This window comes from Pongo pygmaeus, chromosome 11, assembly GCF_028885625.2.
Source record: "Pongo pygmaeus isolate AG05252 chromosome 11, NHGRI_mPonPyg2-v2.0_pri, whole genome shotgun sequence".
Classification (NCBI taxonomy): Eukaryota; Metazoa; Chordata; class Mammalia; order Primates; family Hominidae; genus Pongo; species Pongo pygmaeus.
Genome location: NC_072384.2, coordinates 80,694,119 through 80,711,729, shown reverse-complemented (window position 1 = coordinate 80,711,729; position 17,611 = coordinate 80,694,119). Strand labels below are relative to the sequence as shown.

General features: G+C 38.7%; 1 protein-coding gene across 3 annotated transcripts in view; it reads right to left on the bottom strand.

The window, feature by feature from the left end:
- UBE2E3 (ubiquitin conjugating enzyme E2 E3) overlaps nt 1–14,260 on the bottom strand; it is an 83,954-nt gene extending 69,694 nt beyond the window's left edge. Inside the window, exons 1-3 of one of the 3 annotated variants that reach the window (XM_054478119.2) lie at nt 13,705–14,260; nt 12,443–12,661; nt 10,587–10,637 (exon numbers count right to left, since the gene is read on the bottom strand). In XM_054478119.2, the coding sequence (XP_054334094.1) occupies nt 10,587–10,637; nt 12,443–12,636 (245 nt within the window). In that variant the 5' untranslated portion in view covers nt 12,637–12,661; nt 13,705–14,260. Of the gene's footprint in view, nt 1–10,586; nt 10,638–12,442; nt 12,662–13,197; nt 13,634–13,704 lie in introns of those variants that run through there. The other 2 variants (XM_054478120.2, XM_054478121.2) reach the window with 2 other exon arrangements.
- Between the last annotated feature and the right edge of the window lie 3,351 nt (nt 14,261–17,611).

Here is a 17,611-nt window from a genome sequence, read left to right as displayed (position 1 = left end):
TTGTTGTGAATAACCATAAAGTTAAAACAATTATTATATACATCAAGGACCAAAAAGAAGGAACTGGGATTTTTAAAAATTGAATGACCCTAAGCTGATCCTCACTATTGGTATTACTTTATCACCACCTACCGACGGGCACATCCAAAACAGATGTGATAAACAAGCTTTTGTTATTTCTCTATATACCCTTATAAAACTGATAGAATGTCAACAGAGATAAAAATCCCAAGGCTTTACAATTTAACTTTACTACCGCATTTAGACAAGATGCAAGGCACATATTTGATTCATAAAACTCATTAATGTCATCAATTTAAAATGAAATATATAAATGTGGTAGGTCACCCTGAGAACATTAGTTCTGTTTTGTAAAGTGGAGCAGCCACTCTTCCAAAGAGACTCACTGGAAAAAGCAAAACCCAGCCTGATCAACATGGTGAAACCCTGTCTCTACTAAAAAAAAATACAAAATTAGTTGAGTGTGGTGGCACATGCCTACAGTCCCAGCTACTCGGGAGGCTGAGGCAGGAGAATTGCTTGAACCCGGGAGGCGGAGGTTGTGGTGAGCTGACATTGCGCCATTTCACTCCAGCCTGGATAACAGAGTGAGACTCGGTCTCCAAAAAGAAAAAAAAGTTAGGCATGGTGGGGTGCACCTGTAGTCCCAGCTATTCGGGAGGCTGAGGTGGGAGGATTGCCTGAGGCCAGGAGGCAGAGGTTACACTGGGCCAAGATCATACCGCACTCCAGTCTGAGTGACAGAGTGAGAGCCTGTCTCAAAAAAACATAAAGAGAAGAAAGAAGAAAAAGCAAATCCCCATACTAATGATGATAAGTTTATATAAATTCACAAGTACAAATTCACAAGTTTGGAAAAAACAGTTTAAATAAACTATGAAATATATAAAACAAGACAAAATTAAGAGGGACCTAATAAAAAATCCAAATTTCTGCAAAAAAAAATCAGAGCTGGTATCAATATTAAAAGATAATACATGCTCACATTACTGAGATATCAGCTTTAAAAATCCCTTAAAATCCTACATGATTGGAGTTTTTCCTCATAAAACACAAAAATTCTTATCTGCAGAGAGATTTTTTCCAACTTCAAAGCAATTCATAAACATGGAATGTTTCACAATACCCCAGAGAAAAAAGTAAAGGTAGATTTAAAAGTTACTCCTTTGCCTATAAGAAAGCCATACATAAAGAACTACATGGCTGAAAACAAAGATTTACCTTTTCCATTATGATCATATTCAATCCCTGACCGTCTTCTTACAAAGAGAACAAGAAAAGACAGCTGACCACTTGAGGAATACTACCTGAAAAGAAAATGCTTCTGAATGATAATTTTAAAAACATAAATGTAGGAAGGGCCTGGCATCCCCAAGCCAAAGAAGGAAACTCTCTTCTTTCCCCAATTTACCATCTGGACTTTGCCAGATTCTAAAGCCTGACAGCAACAGTATTTTGGATCCTTTGAGAAATAAGCAAATGAATGGGATATACTTAGACTAAGCATGTACTTAAAGATCTATATCAACTCTGCTTTTACCAGATTTTTCAAACAGCACTGTACAAAACCAAGAATGCTTTCATTTCAAGTCAAAAACTAGGTATTTGCCCTGGATCTGTCATATATACATACACACTGCATGACATTTGGCAATTTTCTCAACACTCACATTCAGTTTTGAAATCTAAACAGAATAATGATATTTCATAGAGTTGTTTTGGGAATTAAAACAAAATATTGTATTATTAGGTTACTGTACTGTGGAACCTAGTATAGTGCCAAGCTGGTACTCAATTACTTCCTCTGTAAGCTTTTGAAGTGAGAGTGAAAGTCACCTATTCTTTTATATATATATATAGAGAGAGAGAGAGAGAGAGGGAGTATCTGTGTGTCTATCTTCTTTGTGGCACGGAAATTGATTTCTCACTATCTGTATAATTCTCCAAGTTTTTCAGCTACTTTGCAGTTACTCTACACTGATGACTAATTCATGCCTTACTTTCAGAGCAAAGCACTTGAAAGTTGCCGCATGACCCTCCAGGTGTCTTGCCTGGACATATGTTCCAAATGTCAGAGCTACAAGATATACAGATATAAGTCAACACAGAGAAGAGCTGCCCAAGATAGTCCCTGGACCCACAGTGATCTTCACATGAGTGAGAAATAAATCTTTATACATTGAGCCACTGAGCCTTGTAGGTTTGTTTGTAATCACAACACAACCAGAAAAATTTAATGTCTCCTTTTACAGTCTAATTGCACTTAAATAATGCAAGGCAAAATACATACATAAGTATTAAGTATTACTTAATACTTGTGTTTAAGTATTAAAAGATTATCTTCCTTTCTGTGTAATATTGTGTATCTAGAATGAATGGAATGATTAAAAGACAGTATTTGAAAGCAAAGTGGAAAAACAACCCAATATACAAAGAACTTAAAAATGAGTAGACACTGATAGTTTCACCTTAAGAGAAAAGAACTCTTAAGCATACAAGTTACAAAACAAAAAACCCAACAAACCAAAAACAACAACTGAGAAACCAAAATCAGCTATTAGGAAACAGGTAAAAAAGAAAGCAAAAGAAATAAAAATACCCTTTCATCATGAGTAGTAAGTAATTTCAGTCATGGTCACGTAACAGAAGTAGCAGAGCAGTCCCTACCTATCTGTGCAGTTCCACTTTCCACAGTTCCAGCTACTCTAGGTCAACCACAGTCCAAAAATATTAAATGGAAAAATTCCAGAAATAATTCTTAAGTTTTAAATCGTACCTCACTCTAAGTAGCATGATGAAATCTCACATTGCCCTGCTCCATCCCACTTGGGCTTGAATCATACTTTTGTCCACTTTATCCATACTGTATATGCTCTAGTCCAGGAGTGTCCAATCTTTTGGTTTCCCTGGGCTACAGCAGCAGCAGCAGAACTCTCTTAGGCTACACATAAAATACACTAACACTACACTAACAATAGCTGATAAGCTAAAAAAACAAACAAACAAACAAAATCGCAAAAAAAATCTCATGTTTTAAGAAAGTTTATGAGTTTGTGTTGGGCCACAATCAAAGACATCCTGGCCACCAGGCGGCCCAAGGGCCGCAGGTAGAACAAGCTTGCTCTAGTCACTTGGTAGTGGTCTTGGCTATCAGACTCCACTATTAAAATCAGTTATAGACTACCGCAGTGCTTATTTTCAAACAACCCTCATTTTACTTAACAATGGCTCCAAAGCCCAAGAGTAGTGATGCTGGCAGTTTGGATATGCTAAGGGGAAGTTGTTAATCTCTTGCTGTGCCTAATTTGTAACCCTTATGTAAACATATCATAGGTATGTATGTATAGGAAAAAACACAGTATATAATCAATACTATCTCAACTTTCAGGCATCCACTGAGGGAGTCTTGAAATGTATTCCCCATAGATAAGGGGGAACTATTATATAGGGCCATAACTGCTTATCTACAATTCTAGAATCCCAAAACTCTGAAAAAAAAAAAAAAAAAAAAACAAAGGTTTTTTAATAAGGTTCTTACAAAATAATCTGGTAGCAACCCTAAATCTGAACTGACTTGAAACTATTTGTAGCTTCTACTTATCCCACCTGTATGAATATTAATACATTTGTGGTGTGGAAACAGTAATGTCGAAAAACAGTAATGCTGTGGAACAGATTACATAAAGTACCAGAAACACATCATATTACCTTTCTAAAACATGAAAATTTCTGCATTCTGAAACACATCTGGCCCCAAGGGTTTGAAATAAAGGATTGCGAACTTGTAAAAATTGAAGTAACTTGTGTATTGTCGTAATGATGAAAATAAAACCCAAACGAAGAGCACACATTTCTAACCTGTGTGTAATTCAAGGTCAAACTGAATTTTGATGACTGTCCAATGTTATTTCTCCATGATGTTACTTTAATACTCCTAGTAGAACATAATAGATATAACCAGCCTAAAGCTAGATCATGCAGGGATATAATTAACTGGCACAAGACCTAAAAGAAATAAAATACTGCTGTAAGCATTTCTGGCCTCAGAAGACCATAATTTAGCAAGTACTCAAGGTAGTCATTCCTGTGGTTTCACATAAAAAATAACACACATGTATGTCAAATAATATAAGACATATGTAAACTATGCATAGAAGTAGCAGGAAGTGAAGAATCAGCTGAGGAAGGTGTAGGTGAATATATTAAGGAGGCATCACTAGTATGACAGGAAAACAGTCAAAAGCAAACTATTCAAAAATTCAAGAGGCAAAGTACAGGAACAAATATCTATAGGAGAGTCTCTCAACTTCAGCACTAGACATTTTGGCCCAGATAATTCTTTATTGTGGGGGTCTGTCCTATGTATTATAGAGTATTCAGCAGTATCCCTGACTTCTACCTACTAATGTCAGTGGTAGCCCCCTTCTCCTTCAGTTATGAAAAGCAAAAAATATCTCCGGGCGTTACCAATTGTCGCCTAGCCTGGCGGCTGGGGAAGGGGAGGACAAAAATTGCCTCAGTTGAGAACCACTGATCCAAAGGCAAAAGAAAGATTAAAAGTTTGAAGATGTTTCAGCTTCCAGATTCCAATTAAAATGCCCAAATATACTTACCTGTCAAAATTGGTATGCGGAAAAAAAAAAATCACTTTCTATTTCTCTAGATTTACAAGTGATTTTATTATGTTTTTATCTCATATTGATAGGGAAGAAGAGACTGAAAGGTCAAGTTCTTCATTCTCAATCTGAATGTCCTTACACTCTATGCAAGACTTACTGATTTTCCTGAAAAGGAAACATATCCATCTGTTGTTACAGCAACTCATTTAAGGAGAGCATAAAGTACTAATTGGTTATGAGAGGAATATGATTGGTTATGAGAGCATGTAGCTGCAAAGTGAACACAAAACTTTTTTTAAAAGCACATGCTGTTTTACCTACCTTCTAATTACATTATCTGCATTGAACTTAATAGATCCTTAATAAAAATGTGAAGTTTAGACGGAAGAATATTATTTTCAGTTGGTCACTCTTTTGGAAAATGTTTCCAGCCACACAGAGTACTGAGTATTTCTGCTACACTGGCATGTATGGAGGAAATAACTAGGCCTACTGTGAGTATCAATTTCTTCTTATAAGCAAAAACAGTAGCTAGGTAAACTTTGAATAGGTTATTAAATATTAAGTATCATAATTATGAAAAAGATAAAGAACGTATAGGATATTTAATAAATTTTCTCTGAAGTCATTGTTTTGCCTGGAATAGCTATTTTTATGTCAATTTGAGAGACTTCAGTTTATTTATTAACAGACCTTCACATGCAAAGCACCATGTGAAGGAAGGAAAAGATACAAAAATGAATGAGACAATCCCTCCCTTCAAGGAACAGTCGCTCTTGCAGAAAGTAGACAAATATTATAATACAGCATGAAAAAAGTATTTTTCAAAGTTGTGCTGAAGAAACTATTGGCTTATTGAAAAATAAAACATCAATTTGCTTTGATCAGAAACCATTTAAAATTATCACTAACACCCAAGTCCCCAGAAAAACCCTCATGATTTTTGAGGTTTATGCTGATGCCAAAATGAATTTATTAACAATAAAACTAATAATACAAACTATCTGTAGATGACCACCCTCGGCACAGTGGGATGAAAAATACTTTGTCAGAGTAGTTATGTATTTATCTGTTTTACAGTCGAGCTTCCAATTAGGATTTAATTTTTATAAAAAGGGGGTTCCAGGACCTTTTTTTTTTGAAGAGTTGAAAATAAAAGGACTAGATAACTAATGAGATACAATCTTGTAGCAAACACTAAAACAAAAACAATCAAATGTATTAAGTAAAGAAGAAAAAGCAGTCTAACTACATGTGTGAGAGAGTTTAAAACCAAGTACTCTATAAGCAACCAACAAAGCTAATATAGGGATCACATGTTATTTCAATTATTACCTGCTTTCATATGCCAATTAGAAAAAAGCTTTCAAAATTTCTCCTTAGTTCACAGACAAGGAAAGAATGCTATGGGGTTAGGTAATGCAGGTAACAGCAATCCAGAATGTGAATTTTACAACTGCTGATATAATCCCACTCACAGTAAAATCACAAATTCTTATATTTTAAAAGGGGAAAACATTACTCATCTAAAAATTGTTTATTATACTTTACTGGACAATCATAATTTTCTCTATTGAATTAAATATCATTAATCTTATGCATGTTCCTTTAAAAGGGATACAGTATTTGTTCATCTATGCCTGAAGTTTTTAGGCTAATTTTCTTTTTTACACAAGTTCCTAGGAACTGTTTTTACTGACATTAAAAAACAAATTGCTTGTTATGTACTTGTACTCAATAATCTGGTGAACTAAGATAAAATTACATAAGATGTCAATGCACTGGAGAAAATGCCAGCAACAGTGAGAGCACATCTCTACAGGCTACACTGTCTCTCCCATTTTTATCTTGCTGTGGCCACTTTACTGACTCGATTAACACTGCTACAAAACTTAAACACATTAATTCATTTAATCCTCACAATAACCTTATTATAAAAGGGGGTATCATTTTAATCCCCACTTTACAACTGAGAAGAACTGAAATATTCCAAAATGTATCTAAGGTAATAACATAGCAAGTTAGTGACAGAGCATGGATCTGAAACCAGACAGTCTTGCTCCAGTACCAGCACTTTTCAAACCTACTTATATATACAATTCACCAGGAATCTTGTTAAATTCAAATTCTGGGTTGGGGGTTGGGGGAAGCAAGAGTCTGTATTTCTAACAACCTCATCTGTGATGCAGATGCTGACAGTCAGCAGATCACTCTTTTAAGTAGCAAAGTTCTAGTCCACCCTAGAAAATGATGGAAAGTGGTAGCAACCCCCAGAAGAAAGTAGAATTTATCCTCAGACAATTAGGCTAATGAGGAATCTAGAGATTACCAAGTACTGGTTTAGAAACAACTGCTTCTTCTGTGATTTCATTATTTTTTTATTTTTAAAGAAGTCAACGAAATTACCTGATCTCAGGTTTTGCTAGTCAATATATTAATACTATTAATTTGAAACTGTAATACATATCCTCCCCCAATATGGCCTTTCCTACATCAAGAAACTATTTATTAATACAAATACCCCCAAATATCTTCAGAATAGATTCAATCTGAACATACTGACGAATATTTTAAGACTGTATATTTGTGCTTCTTCCTGTATGGAAAGAAATTAAGGGTTAAGTTAGAACTCCAGTACCTTTCTAAACTTTTGCTGTTTGCACAAGTGGTGACTAGGAGAGGACAAGGACACCCTCTGGGAAACAGATGGAAAGTAAATGTCTTAATAACACATCACTAAACAATTCTAGTCAATAGTTCTCTCTAAATACAAATAGGGAAATGCCCATAACACAATTTCCCTTGACTCTCATTGATGTATAAATTATTTATACTCTATGTAAACAGCATAAACTGAAACCAATAAATAAATATATCCCTATGTTTAGTACACTATGGCCCATGGCCCTCCAATACCTAAAACCATTTAAAATAACATCAAATCACTGGAAATAACGTCATTATCAAACTTTTACACTATCGAGAAAAGAAATATCAGTGCTATCAAAATATATTAAAACATGTATAAAGCCATACACAATTCAATTAAATCTATCTTAAGATCACCCTGGGTATGTATGTACTAGACATAACTATATACTAATTAAAGAATATTTCATTAATTAAAACACAGGAAGGGATTTTAGAGAAATCATCCCAGTCTGAATAATTTTGGTTTTGCTGAGTTTTCTTGTGTCTCATTCAACTTTTTCCTGAATGTACACAGATATACTTTACATTTCTTCCCTGAGGAAGAATTAAATTTGTCATGTACTTTGACAAGCTTGTAAAAATCATATTCAAAACTGTAATGGAATTCTGATTAAATAACTACATACAGAAGCCAAATGTATTAGGTTTCATAGATCTCAGGCAATATGAATTCACATATTCTAGAATTTATGAATATAGATTCCATTTTTAATTACAGCATAAATTAATAAATTTAAACTGTACAATCACCGTAAAGCTAAAATTCTCATTTACGCACTTGTGAATTAAAAGAACATAACACCACAGTATGTCACAGATCTGACATGAAGGCAAAAATACAATACAAATTCAGGCTTTTTATTTGTCAAAATTCTAAAACACCTTTACTAAACACTCAGTATTCCAATTCCTACTCAAGGACAAAAACTAGTTCTTCTTCCACCCAAAAGAATTTGAAGACAAACAAACTATTTGGATATTTTACATGTGAGGCATATGGTAAAACACTGCCTCCAAATAATAAGAAACCACTTATCCTGGTTCCCTACTAAGACATACTGTATGTCTGTTTTTCACATACCACAGCCACACATAAACTCATCTATTAAAAGAACTTGAGAATTGAAAGATGTCATTTGCAATAGTTGATAGTCATCACAGGTTGTGACAAGTGAAAGCAGGGATGAGGTGTTCCATGTTATTGTTCACAGAAAGCCCAAAGTTTTGATGTTTCGCTAGTCTAATCACTAAATGAGGAAGCATTATTTCAAGGACTTAAATGAAATCTGGTATATACAGAGAAAGACAAGTGTAACCTCCTATCTCATTGAAAGATTCTACTCCCTCTAAAATAATCCTCAGTGACCTTGAGGAAACATTCCCAAGTTAAACATGTAAAGTAGATTTCTTTGGCAACTGCAACACTAGGCTATTGCTCTGAGGGCACTCAACACATGTCTACTAGGCTCTCTAGATTTATGCACATACATTAGTTTGTTCCATTTGCAGAAAATCAACAGAAACCTTTAAAAATGTTTGACCTTACATGCAATTTTAAAACATTTAAGAGTTCTGAATTGATAGATCTTTACATTTTTCATAATGGGAAATATCAGAATACACTCTGCAAGTTAAGTGATTCTTCCAGGGTGCAAATTTAACTTGACCTCCCTAAATGGCTACAGATTTGACACACCATTTAGAAGGCTGGAGGGAAAATACTTTGATTTACTTGTTCTCTAAAGCAGCACTGTTCAACAGAAATATAATGCAAGTCACATATGTAATTTTAAATATTCTAATAACCATATTAAAATAGTAAAAAAGTGAAATTAATTTAACATTTTATATAGCCAAATATATCCAAAATATTATTTTAATATTAATGAACTTTTTTTAAGTCAATGCAGTATTATACATTCTTTTGTTGTACTAAGTTTTCCAAATCCAATGTGCATAAATTTTACCCTTACAGCACATCTCATTTTGGACTAGCCACAACTGAAGAGGTCAATAGCCACATGTGGCAAGTGGCTACATTACTGGACAGCATAGCTCTTAAGTAATACTTCGAGATCTCACATACCACTATCTCCTTAAAATTAGTTTACATTCATGTTTCCTGTTTGAACTGAAATTACAAATACAAGCGAACTGTTCATTCAATGGATAAATCAGGATCAAATTACCTTATCTGAGGATCCAGTTAACATACACAATAAGAAGCAACTGAATTATACCATATTATATCACAAATAGACTTCAGAGATAGGGTCTGATCATCCCAAGTGAATACAACTTGTAGCAAAAATACAGGTTAAACACAAAAACATTTTCCTATCAAACCATAAAACTGCCTAATTTCTTGCTGCCACTCGCATTATTGAGCACATATCTCTTCACAAACTTATCTACAATATTGTTTTCTATGTGTGTTCAATTTTGTAAGCCATACAGTCATTAAAAAAAGAATAGAGCGCTATACAAATGAAATGAAAAAAATTATTGGAGAAAAAATAATCAACCAGCTACTTTTAATGTATCTTATACCAACCAATAATCTTAAATTCATCTACCTGATTTCCACTAAAATGAATTCCCACAATTCCAATTCATTTACTGCTTTTCATACACATATTCCAACTACCAAAATTACCAAAATTGTTCCCAAGCAATTAGGACATTTGCTTAAAACGTAAATAATTCCAACAATGCATTCTGTAGGAAACGACGACTAAAAGCATTAGCTTAGCCCATAAAATTTGTCCTTAAGGCTAGTAACTGAATAAATGAAACAGAAACAACTATATGCTTATTTACTGCATTTACATTTTGTAACACCACATTCAGCAATTTCTAAATGTGGAAGGTCAGTTCAGATTGCACACACAAGCAGTAACTTTAAAGCTTAGCAAAATTTTAGAAGTTTCTTCAGTATACTTCTGAATAAACACCCTCTACAGAAATACATCAGAACAAAAATCAGCACCATTCATACGAATATCAGAAGCACAAAATCAGTATATTCATAAATCCACAATGTATACTTATGCTAAAAAGTATTTTTTCTCCCAATTTTATCTAGTTCACCTTCTACAATTTTTGTTTAATGCACTTGCAAAGCTGTAAAGAAGCAAATGTTGTCTCCTCTGCTGCACACATATCCAGACAATACATCAATCTCTTAGTATTTTTCCACAATTTGGAACCAAAACAACAAAATTCATTTCTTACCTGCAATTAGGAGGAGGATCAAGGGTTATTTCAGCTAGCTCCTTCTGAATTCTGTTAGTGAAATGAGAAGAGACAAAAAGGATTTGAGACAGTCTACAGAAGAACCAGGGAATTACACTGCCCTCTACCACCATGCAGTTAAATGCAAGGCTGGCTCTGCCTTCAGTAATGCTAACATGGCTGCTTCCTCTTTGTTCTCAGAGGCATAACCCAAATCCCTTAACAGAAACTTTGCAGCTTTTTTTCTCACTTGCTGCTGCAAACAAGTAAGTCATTTACACTTGACTGGAGAAATACTCATCCACTAGTACTCAGTAAAGAATATAATATCTATTTCAAAACACTTTTTACCAAAGAAATTCTCTTTTCAAGCTTATATGCAAATGAGACAAAAAGGGAGGAGGGAAAGCACTGGAATATTTGACAAGGACTTGAAGTGACTTTTACTGAGGTAAAAATTAACAGGCTACTGCAAGAGCACACTAACAGTTCTGACAATATTTTATCTGTCAAAAAAAAGTTTAAAATTTACAAATGTCTTTACTTGTGAAAAACTTTCAAAGACTACTTGACATTCTAATTTAACCATTTCTGTTTTCCCTGATTTTAGGTACAGCACTTAAATTTAATAAACATTGAGAGAAAGAGGAGAAAATACATAGGCCTGAGTTAAGGTGGAGAAAAGCAGTTCTCTGATTTGATTTAAATTTAAGATGATTTCAAAACTTTAGATGTGTCTAATATGTTCCACATCAACACTATACCAAATTGAGAATTTTAAATTATGTCAAAGACTGCTGCCACTCAAAAATATTCTCAAGTTATTAATACTTCATTACTGAGACAATAAAGGTGAAAATCCATAGAAAAATATGAGTATTTATGAATCACCACAGAATGCAATATTTGATCAGTTTTTATATTTTTTCCTTTAGTTGTGAACAATAAAAATTAACAAAATGTCAAAATTGGTTAATGCTGTAATCATTATACATTTTATGTATAATTACTAGAGTTTGTGGATATTCCACTACTACTACCACTGACAGAGTCTCATTGACAGAATCTTTTTTTCTCCATCAGAAAATATAAATCAATAGGAAACAAATGATCTTTCACTTACATCCAATTAAATATGTTTCTCCTGCTGTTGAGTATTAACTTGTCAAGCACATCCACAAGTTTCAGAGTGAAGAGGCCCAAGGACAATGAAAGTTTTGTATCACCAGTGACACCTCAAATTGTAAAGGGCTACTTTTCAGTTTGATTTGCCCTCACAAGCACAGGAAGGGATAATCATAATTTAACCAGGAAAGTTACCTGTGATACACGATTTAAAGTCATGTTTTGTAAAATGTAAGCAGATGTGCAGCACAATTTTAAATCTGCTTTCAAATACAGCAAAGGCCTGAATATGCAAATTTTCTAGCAAATATGATCATTTCTGATCATTAAGTTTCATGAAGAGAGGCACTGCTAATCTCTGGAAGTGTCAATTTCATTAAAGAAGATTATGACTCATAAAAGGAAACATCCCCAAAGTACCATCTAATTTGGGTTCACCAAATTTTCCTTGCCAACTCCTTAAACAATCTGTCAGAATGTTAGTCTAATCTCTACTCAAGGACACTCTTAACTGAAGTTACCGAAGTACAGAATTAAGTTTGCTTAAAAGTATAATTCTAGTAATGTTGCTTACATACCACTTAAAGAATGACAACTCATTCAAGTACAATTAAACTGATAATGAAGTAAATATTTCTGAACTATTGCTATTGAGGTAAAACCAACAAAAGCGTCCAACCACCTGGAAGACAACCTGACAAAGTGTGCTGGATCCTTCTTTTACACGTTACCTTTTAGCACTAGTGGATAACTTAGCAGTGGTTTTGCTAGAGAGTTTGGTGTTTTTCTTCTGCTGGGTGGCAGAAGGTTTTCTTTCCTCTTGTTCTTCAGGCTCTGGAGCGGCTGGGTCTCGCTGGTCCGCATCTGAACTGCCACTGCTGGTGCTGGGGCTCTCATCATCGGACCTTTGCCTATCACTGGACATCTTGGTGAAGTTATCTCTTGGAAAACTTTTAAAGAGAACAGGGGAGGAGGGGGAGAAAATGTTAAATCTAGGAAATAAACCAACAGCATTTTCTTCTAGTCATCTAAAATCGTCTTGTAATGAAAAAGCTTCAAAAGTGTTCACACTTATTTCATCGTACAGCAAGGGTACAGGGGAGGTGATGTGTCACACAACGCCAGCGTGCAGGGATTTGCCGAACTCAAGTTAGAAAACCCACTCACATTTTTTTCCATCTCTTGGACAATCTATCAATTGTCTACTTTCTCAGAAGGCATGAAACAGATTTGCCAAGGAACTTAGGCAACAAGCATTAATAACATATGACACACTGTAAATAACAGATCTCGCTGAAAAATGTTTAAAAGTCACTAATAACGTCTAAATATTTACACACTGACATTGGTCAAAGCTACCAAATTCCCTTTCCGAGAGGAAAACACACCCTGTTAATCGCCCATATGCTTATTTAAGGTGGCGATTCCTCCTCAGTGCACGTAAAGCCTTTAAACACAACACTTGGAAATTTAAAAATCAACTAACAAGCTGCTCTAGCTGTTTCCACGGCCAGCAGCGAAGATTCATCCGGCCAAGACCGAGCTGCCACCCTGGGAAAAGCAGAATTCAAACTGCACCTTCTGCAAAGCTCCCAATGCCACCAAGGTTCCTCGCTCAATTTTTATATCACGGACCGACATTTTGTCCAAAATAATGAAAAAAATTAGAAACCCAGAGAAAAAACAAACAAATAAACAAAGCCCCAAGAAGTGCAACAAATTTCCGCGCCCGCGGAGGCGAGCCACGGCCGGCGGCGGCGGCCACGCAGCTCCGCGGCCCTTTGTGGGGAGGGCCGCGCGGGGGCCGCGGGTAGCGCTCGCCGCACCGGGCGCCAAGTGATGCGAGCAGCCCGGCCGGCCCCGCCGCGGCTCGCGGACACCGGCGGCGCGGGCGCCCGGCGCGAACAAAGCTGCCCGCCCCCGCCCCCTCCCCCACAGCCGCCGCCGCCGCCCCGGCCGCCCCCCACGCGGCCCCCCGGCCCCGCCGCCTTACCTCGGCCGCCCGCCCGGCCCGCTCGCGCGCCGCTACGGTGTGGGGGAGGGAGAGAGAAAAAAACCCTTCCTTAAGGAAATGGAGGCAGCTGTGGGGGGGGGAAGGGGGGGGAGGGAAAAAAAGAAGCCGAGGAGGCTCTGGCCGGGGAGTGTGGAACATTGAAAGTCGGAGGGGGTTGTGCAGTGCCGGGCTCCGGCCGGAGGGTGGCGCCGCCCAGCGCCTTCGGAAAAAAGGGGGGGGGTGGGAGCTCGGCTGGGCGAGGGCGCGAGCTCCCGGCGAGGCGGAGGGGACGCGGGAGACCCCCGCGCGCTGTAGCCTCCCGCCGCCGCCGCCGCCCGGCTCGGCTCCTCCCGGCCGCGCAGTCAGCAAGTTCCGAGGCGAGCGCGGGGGGAGGGGCGGGCGCGGCGGCGACGCGCGTGCTCGCTGCTTGCCTGGCGGAGGGGCGCGCGCCGCCGACGCCCGGCGGGCGCGAGCCGTTCCCGCGCGCTCCCGCGCGCGCTCGCCGCACCTCCCCTCACCCTGGGGGTGCACGCGTCCGCCCGCGCGCGGCCAGGACAAAGAGCGCGGCGGGGACCCGGCGGGCTGGCCCCTGCCGCCCTTGGCCGCGGAGCCTGTGCCAGAGAAGGCGGGGGCGCGGGCACCGTATCGCGGGGCCGCTGTGGCGCGGGGTGGCTTCCGGCCTGGGCCCGCCTCCGGGGCGAGGCTGCCCATTGGGCTACCCGCGTCCCCAGGGCTGGTTCCATCCCGTCCGCCTGCGCGGGGGCCGTCGTGGCTCCCGGGGCCCCAGTACCTGGGCAAGGGCCCTGGGCGCGTGGTTGGGAGTCCCCCGCCGCCCCGGGAGACGGGAGACTAATGGGTGTTGTTGACGAGGCCAGGCACGCAGGCGGAGAAGAGCTGCCACTTGCCTCTCGCGTAAGCTGGAGGAAGGGACAAGTTGGGGTCCTGGGAATTGAAGAGGGTAGAATGTATTTGGAGATTAGGGGACCAACCTCTATTTCTTTTTGGGTCATACCTTGCAACTGTCGCTGCCAAAGGGAACTGTCCTTCGGATTCTTTGAAACCTTAAAAATCCAAAACAGTGTTTAAAATGTCCCGCTCAACATTCTTAAAAGTGAAAAAGAGTTTGGGGTTGGGAGGTGGCGATGACAGCTAAAACATGACACTTTTCTGAGGGACTCTTCTGTCTTGCACATGAGGTGCCAGTTCTGGAAAGAAAAGTCCTGAGTGATGTTGGGTCAGAATGTCCACCCAGAAAAGCTTTAGGTGGAGATAGTGACAGTTTTGTTTGTTCTACCATTCTTTTTGCAGTCTCCAGGTGGACTCTGCGGTTTTTACCCCGCGGCACAAAGTAGCCAGAATACAAAAACTTCCTGTTTGCCGCCCAGACCTTCTCCAGCTACTGAGAACTTGTTCCGGTGATGGAGCCTCAAAGGAATTTGTGGATTCCTCTCCCACAAGTGTCCAGGGGCAGGGGTGCTGTGAGAATGTGCAGTTCACAGAGGGAGTGAGAATGGCAGTCAAAACATGTACCAGAGCTAAGGGAAAGAAGAAAAGACTGAGTGAGCCAACGTATTTGCTTATTATTTCTCCTAATAGAAAACTTTTGGTAAAGGCTTGATAACAACTCTAAAGAGTAAGTTACATTTCCGTAATTTTCCAAAGACACGTTCAGTTAACTTTATTGAGGGCTATATGTTGCTAGGTGCTGGACATACACTCATTCAATTGCTGTGTGACTAAAGCCAGGTCTCTACTCTGTGCTAAGAGCTCCTAGTCCAGAAGGGGAATAGTTCATTAAAGTTCGCTAGGTTCATAAGTAGTAAGGATATTCCACTCAGAGTGAACAGATAGAATATCTCATGCCTCAAAAAAGATCATGGTCTGTGTGTGAACAAGCATTTTGATTTGGCTGGGTCAAAGAGTGCTGTGGGAAAAGCTTGTTAGTGAAAATAAAAGCAGAATTTTCCCCCAGCTTTACACGATGTGATGTTACAGCAAAAGCCAGCCAATTTGGAGTTGAAGCTTTGCTTTGTTTGGAATGGGGAGACATAAAAGGAAAGCTGTATGTTAAACATGGGTTCTTTTAGGAAATTTAAGAACAGAAATAGCCTGAAGGCCCAAAGGCCAATTGCTGATAGGATTTAGTGGGGTAAGGAGCTTAGGGGAGAAAGATATTTAGTTGTTTGGTAACATTTTCTATAGAAGAAATAGTATTGGATTGAAAAGCAAGGGAAGTGTATTCTAATCCTCATTCTACGAAGTTCATATGACCTCAGGCAAGTTAAGTTATTTCAATTACTTTTATGTAAAAGGAGATTGTGTCAAAGGTTCTAAGTCCTCTCCTGCTCAAAAATTCCATGATTCCGTGATTCTTTGGTGGATTTGAAGTCATGGAGTTTAACTTAACATTCACCCAACAGAATATTTAGGATCTACTAACTGCTTGGGAAACTGGAGTGAAACATGGGTCATGCTCTTAACCAAGCTCAATTGTGCAGTGGGGCAGCCAGAAACGTAGCCTGCAGAATGAGAAGTGCCGTATTAAAGAAGTAAAGAGAATGAGAAAAGAGCATTACTAATCATCAATTAATTAATAATGGAACTATTAATTCAAGTTGGAATTGTGGGGCATGAGGTAAAGGTCAAAGAAGGAAACATTAGATTGGTCCTAGAGAGAGCACTAGGGCCAGTGATAATGTAGATAATATAGGTAATGCTCTTGGCAAAATACCTGGAATTTGGGGGTTCAACAGCTAATACCTATTGTTAAAGTGACCGTAAAGATAATGAATGGCTCCATAAGGTTAGGGGCAGTGGTGCCCTGCCCCTACAATGTGAGGTGCCTGGCTGCCTTCATTCAGCTGACTCAAGGGGTTGCTCAAATGATTTCAGCTCACAGCTCCTCTCCCAGGTGACATGGCATCACCTCCACCAGAAGTAACTTGTAAGGTATAAATTGTTTCTAATGTTTAGTTCTTCCTCGGGTGACAACCTGTTTTGTAATTATTTTTTCTCTCTCTCTTGTTTTTGCTATGTCAATCCTTGAAATTAAGGATCATGTTTCAAAGGCACTCTTGGGAGCATACAAATTTGACCTAATGCAATTATTTCATAAAATATAAAAAGGGCCCTTTTCCCATAAGGTCCCTCAGAATAGTTCCACAAGCAGACACCAGCTACCACAAAGAAGATTGTTTCCTCTCAGTCTCTTTTATTTTCTCTTGTTGGTGTGGGGTCCTGCCAGCCTCTCACAACCCTGAGAAGGGCAGTGGTAAGAGGAAAGATGCCGAATCCAATTGCAGTAAGTATTACAATGATTATCTCTTATCCCCTTATCCACCAAATGTTGTGACAAAAAGAGGCCTGCCTAAGGGCAAATAAGGCAGACCCCAGAATCCTTTGCACCCCCCTAGTTTGGGAGATGCTTTTTCCTGCGCCTTTCAATAAGTCTCAGTGTTATCTGTGTACATAACTGTGAGTATGTATAGCTAAGAATTTCACAGGATCTATCACTGAGTTACCTAAGAAGTTTCTGAATTGAATGATTATATAAGCTGGGGTATAGACCTCTACTCATCCATCATGACCAGCAGCATCCCTCACACATAAAAAATGTAGAATAAATATGAATTTATTTTGTTGATTTTAAGGTACTTTGTTTCCTTCCAGTCGATAACTTTTCTAAGAGTCCCTTCATTTTTACTGGCTGTTTCTGATGCTTTCCAGTTACTTGTATCCTCTCAGTCCTCTGGCTAAGAAATTTTCTCTCTCTACCCATATAAAGACTGGATTGGTTTACTAGGAAGGTATTTCTTGGCTCAGCCTTAGTTTGCACAGCCTTGTTTGTCATTGTTAGTCCCAGTGTTTTTGGACCCCCAGAATCCAATGTGCCGCTTGACATCTGGGT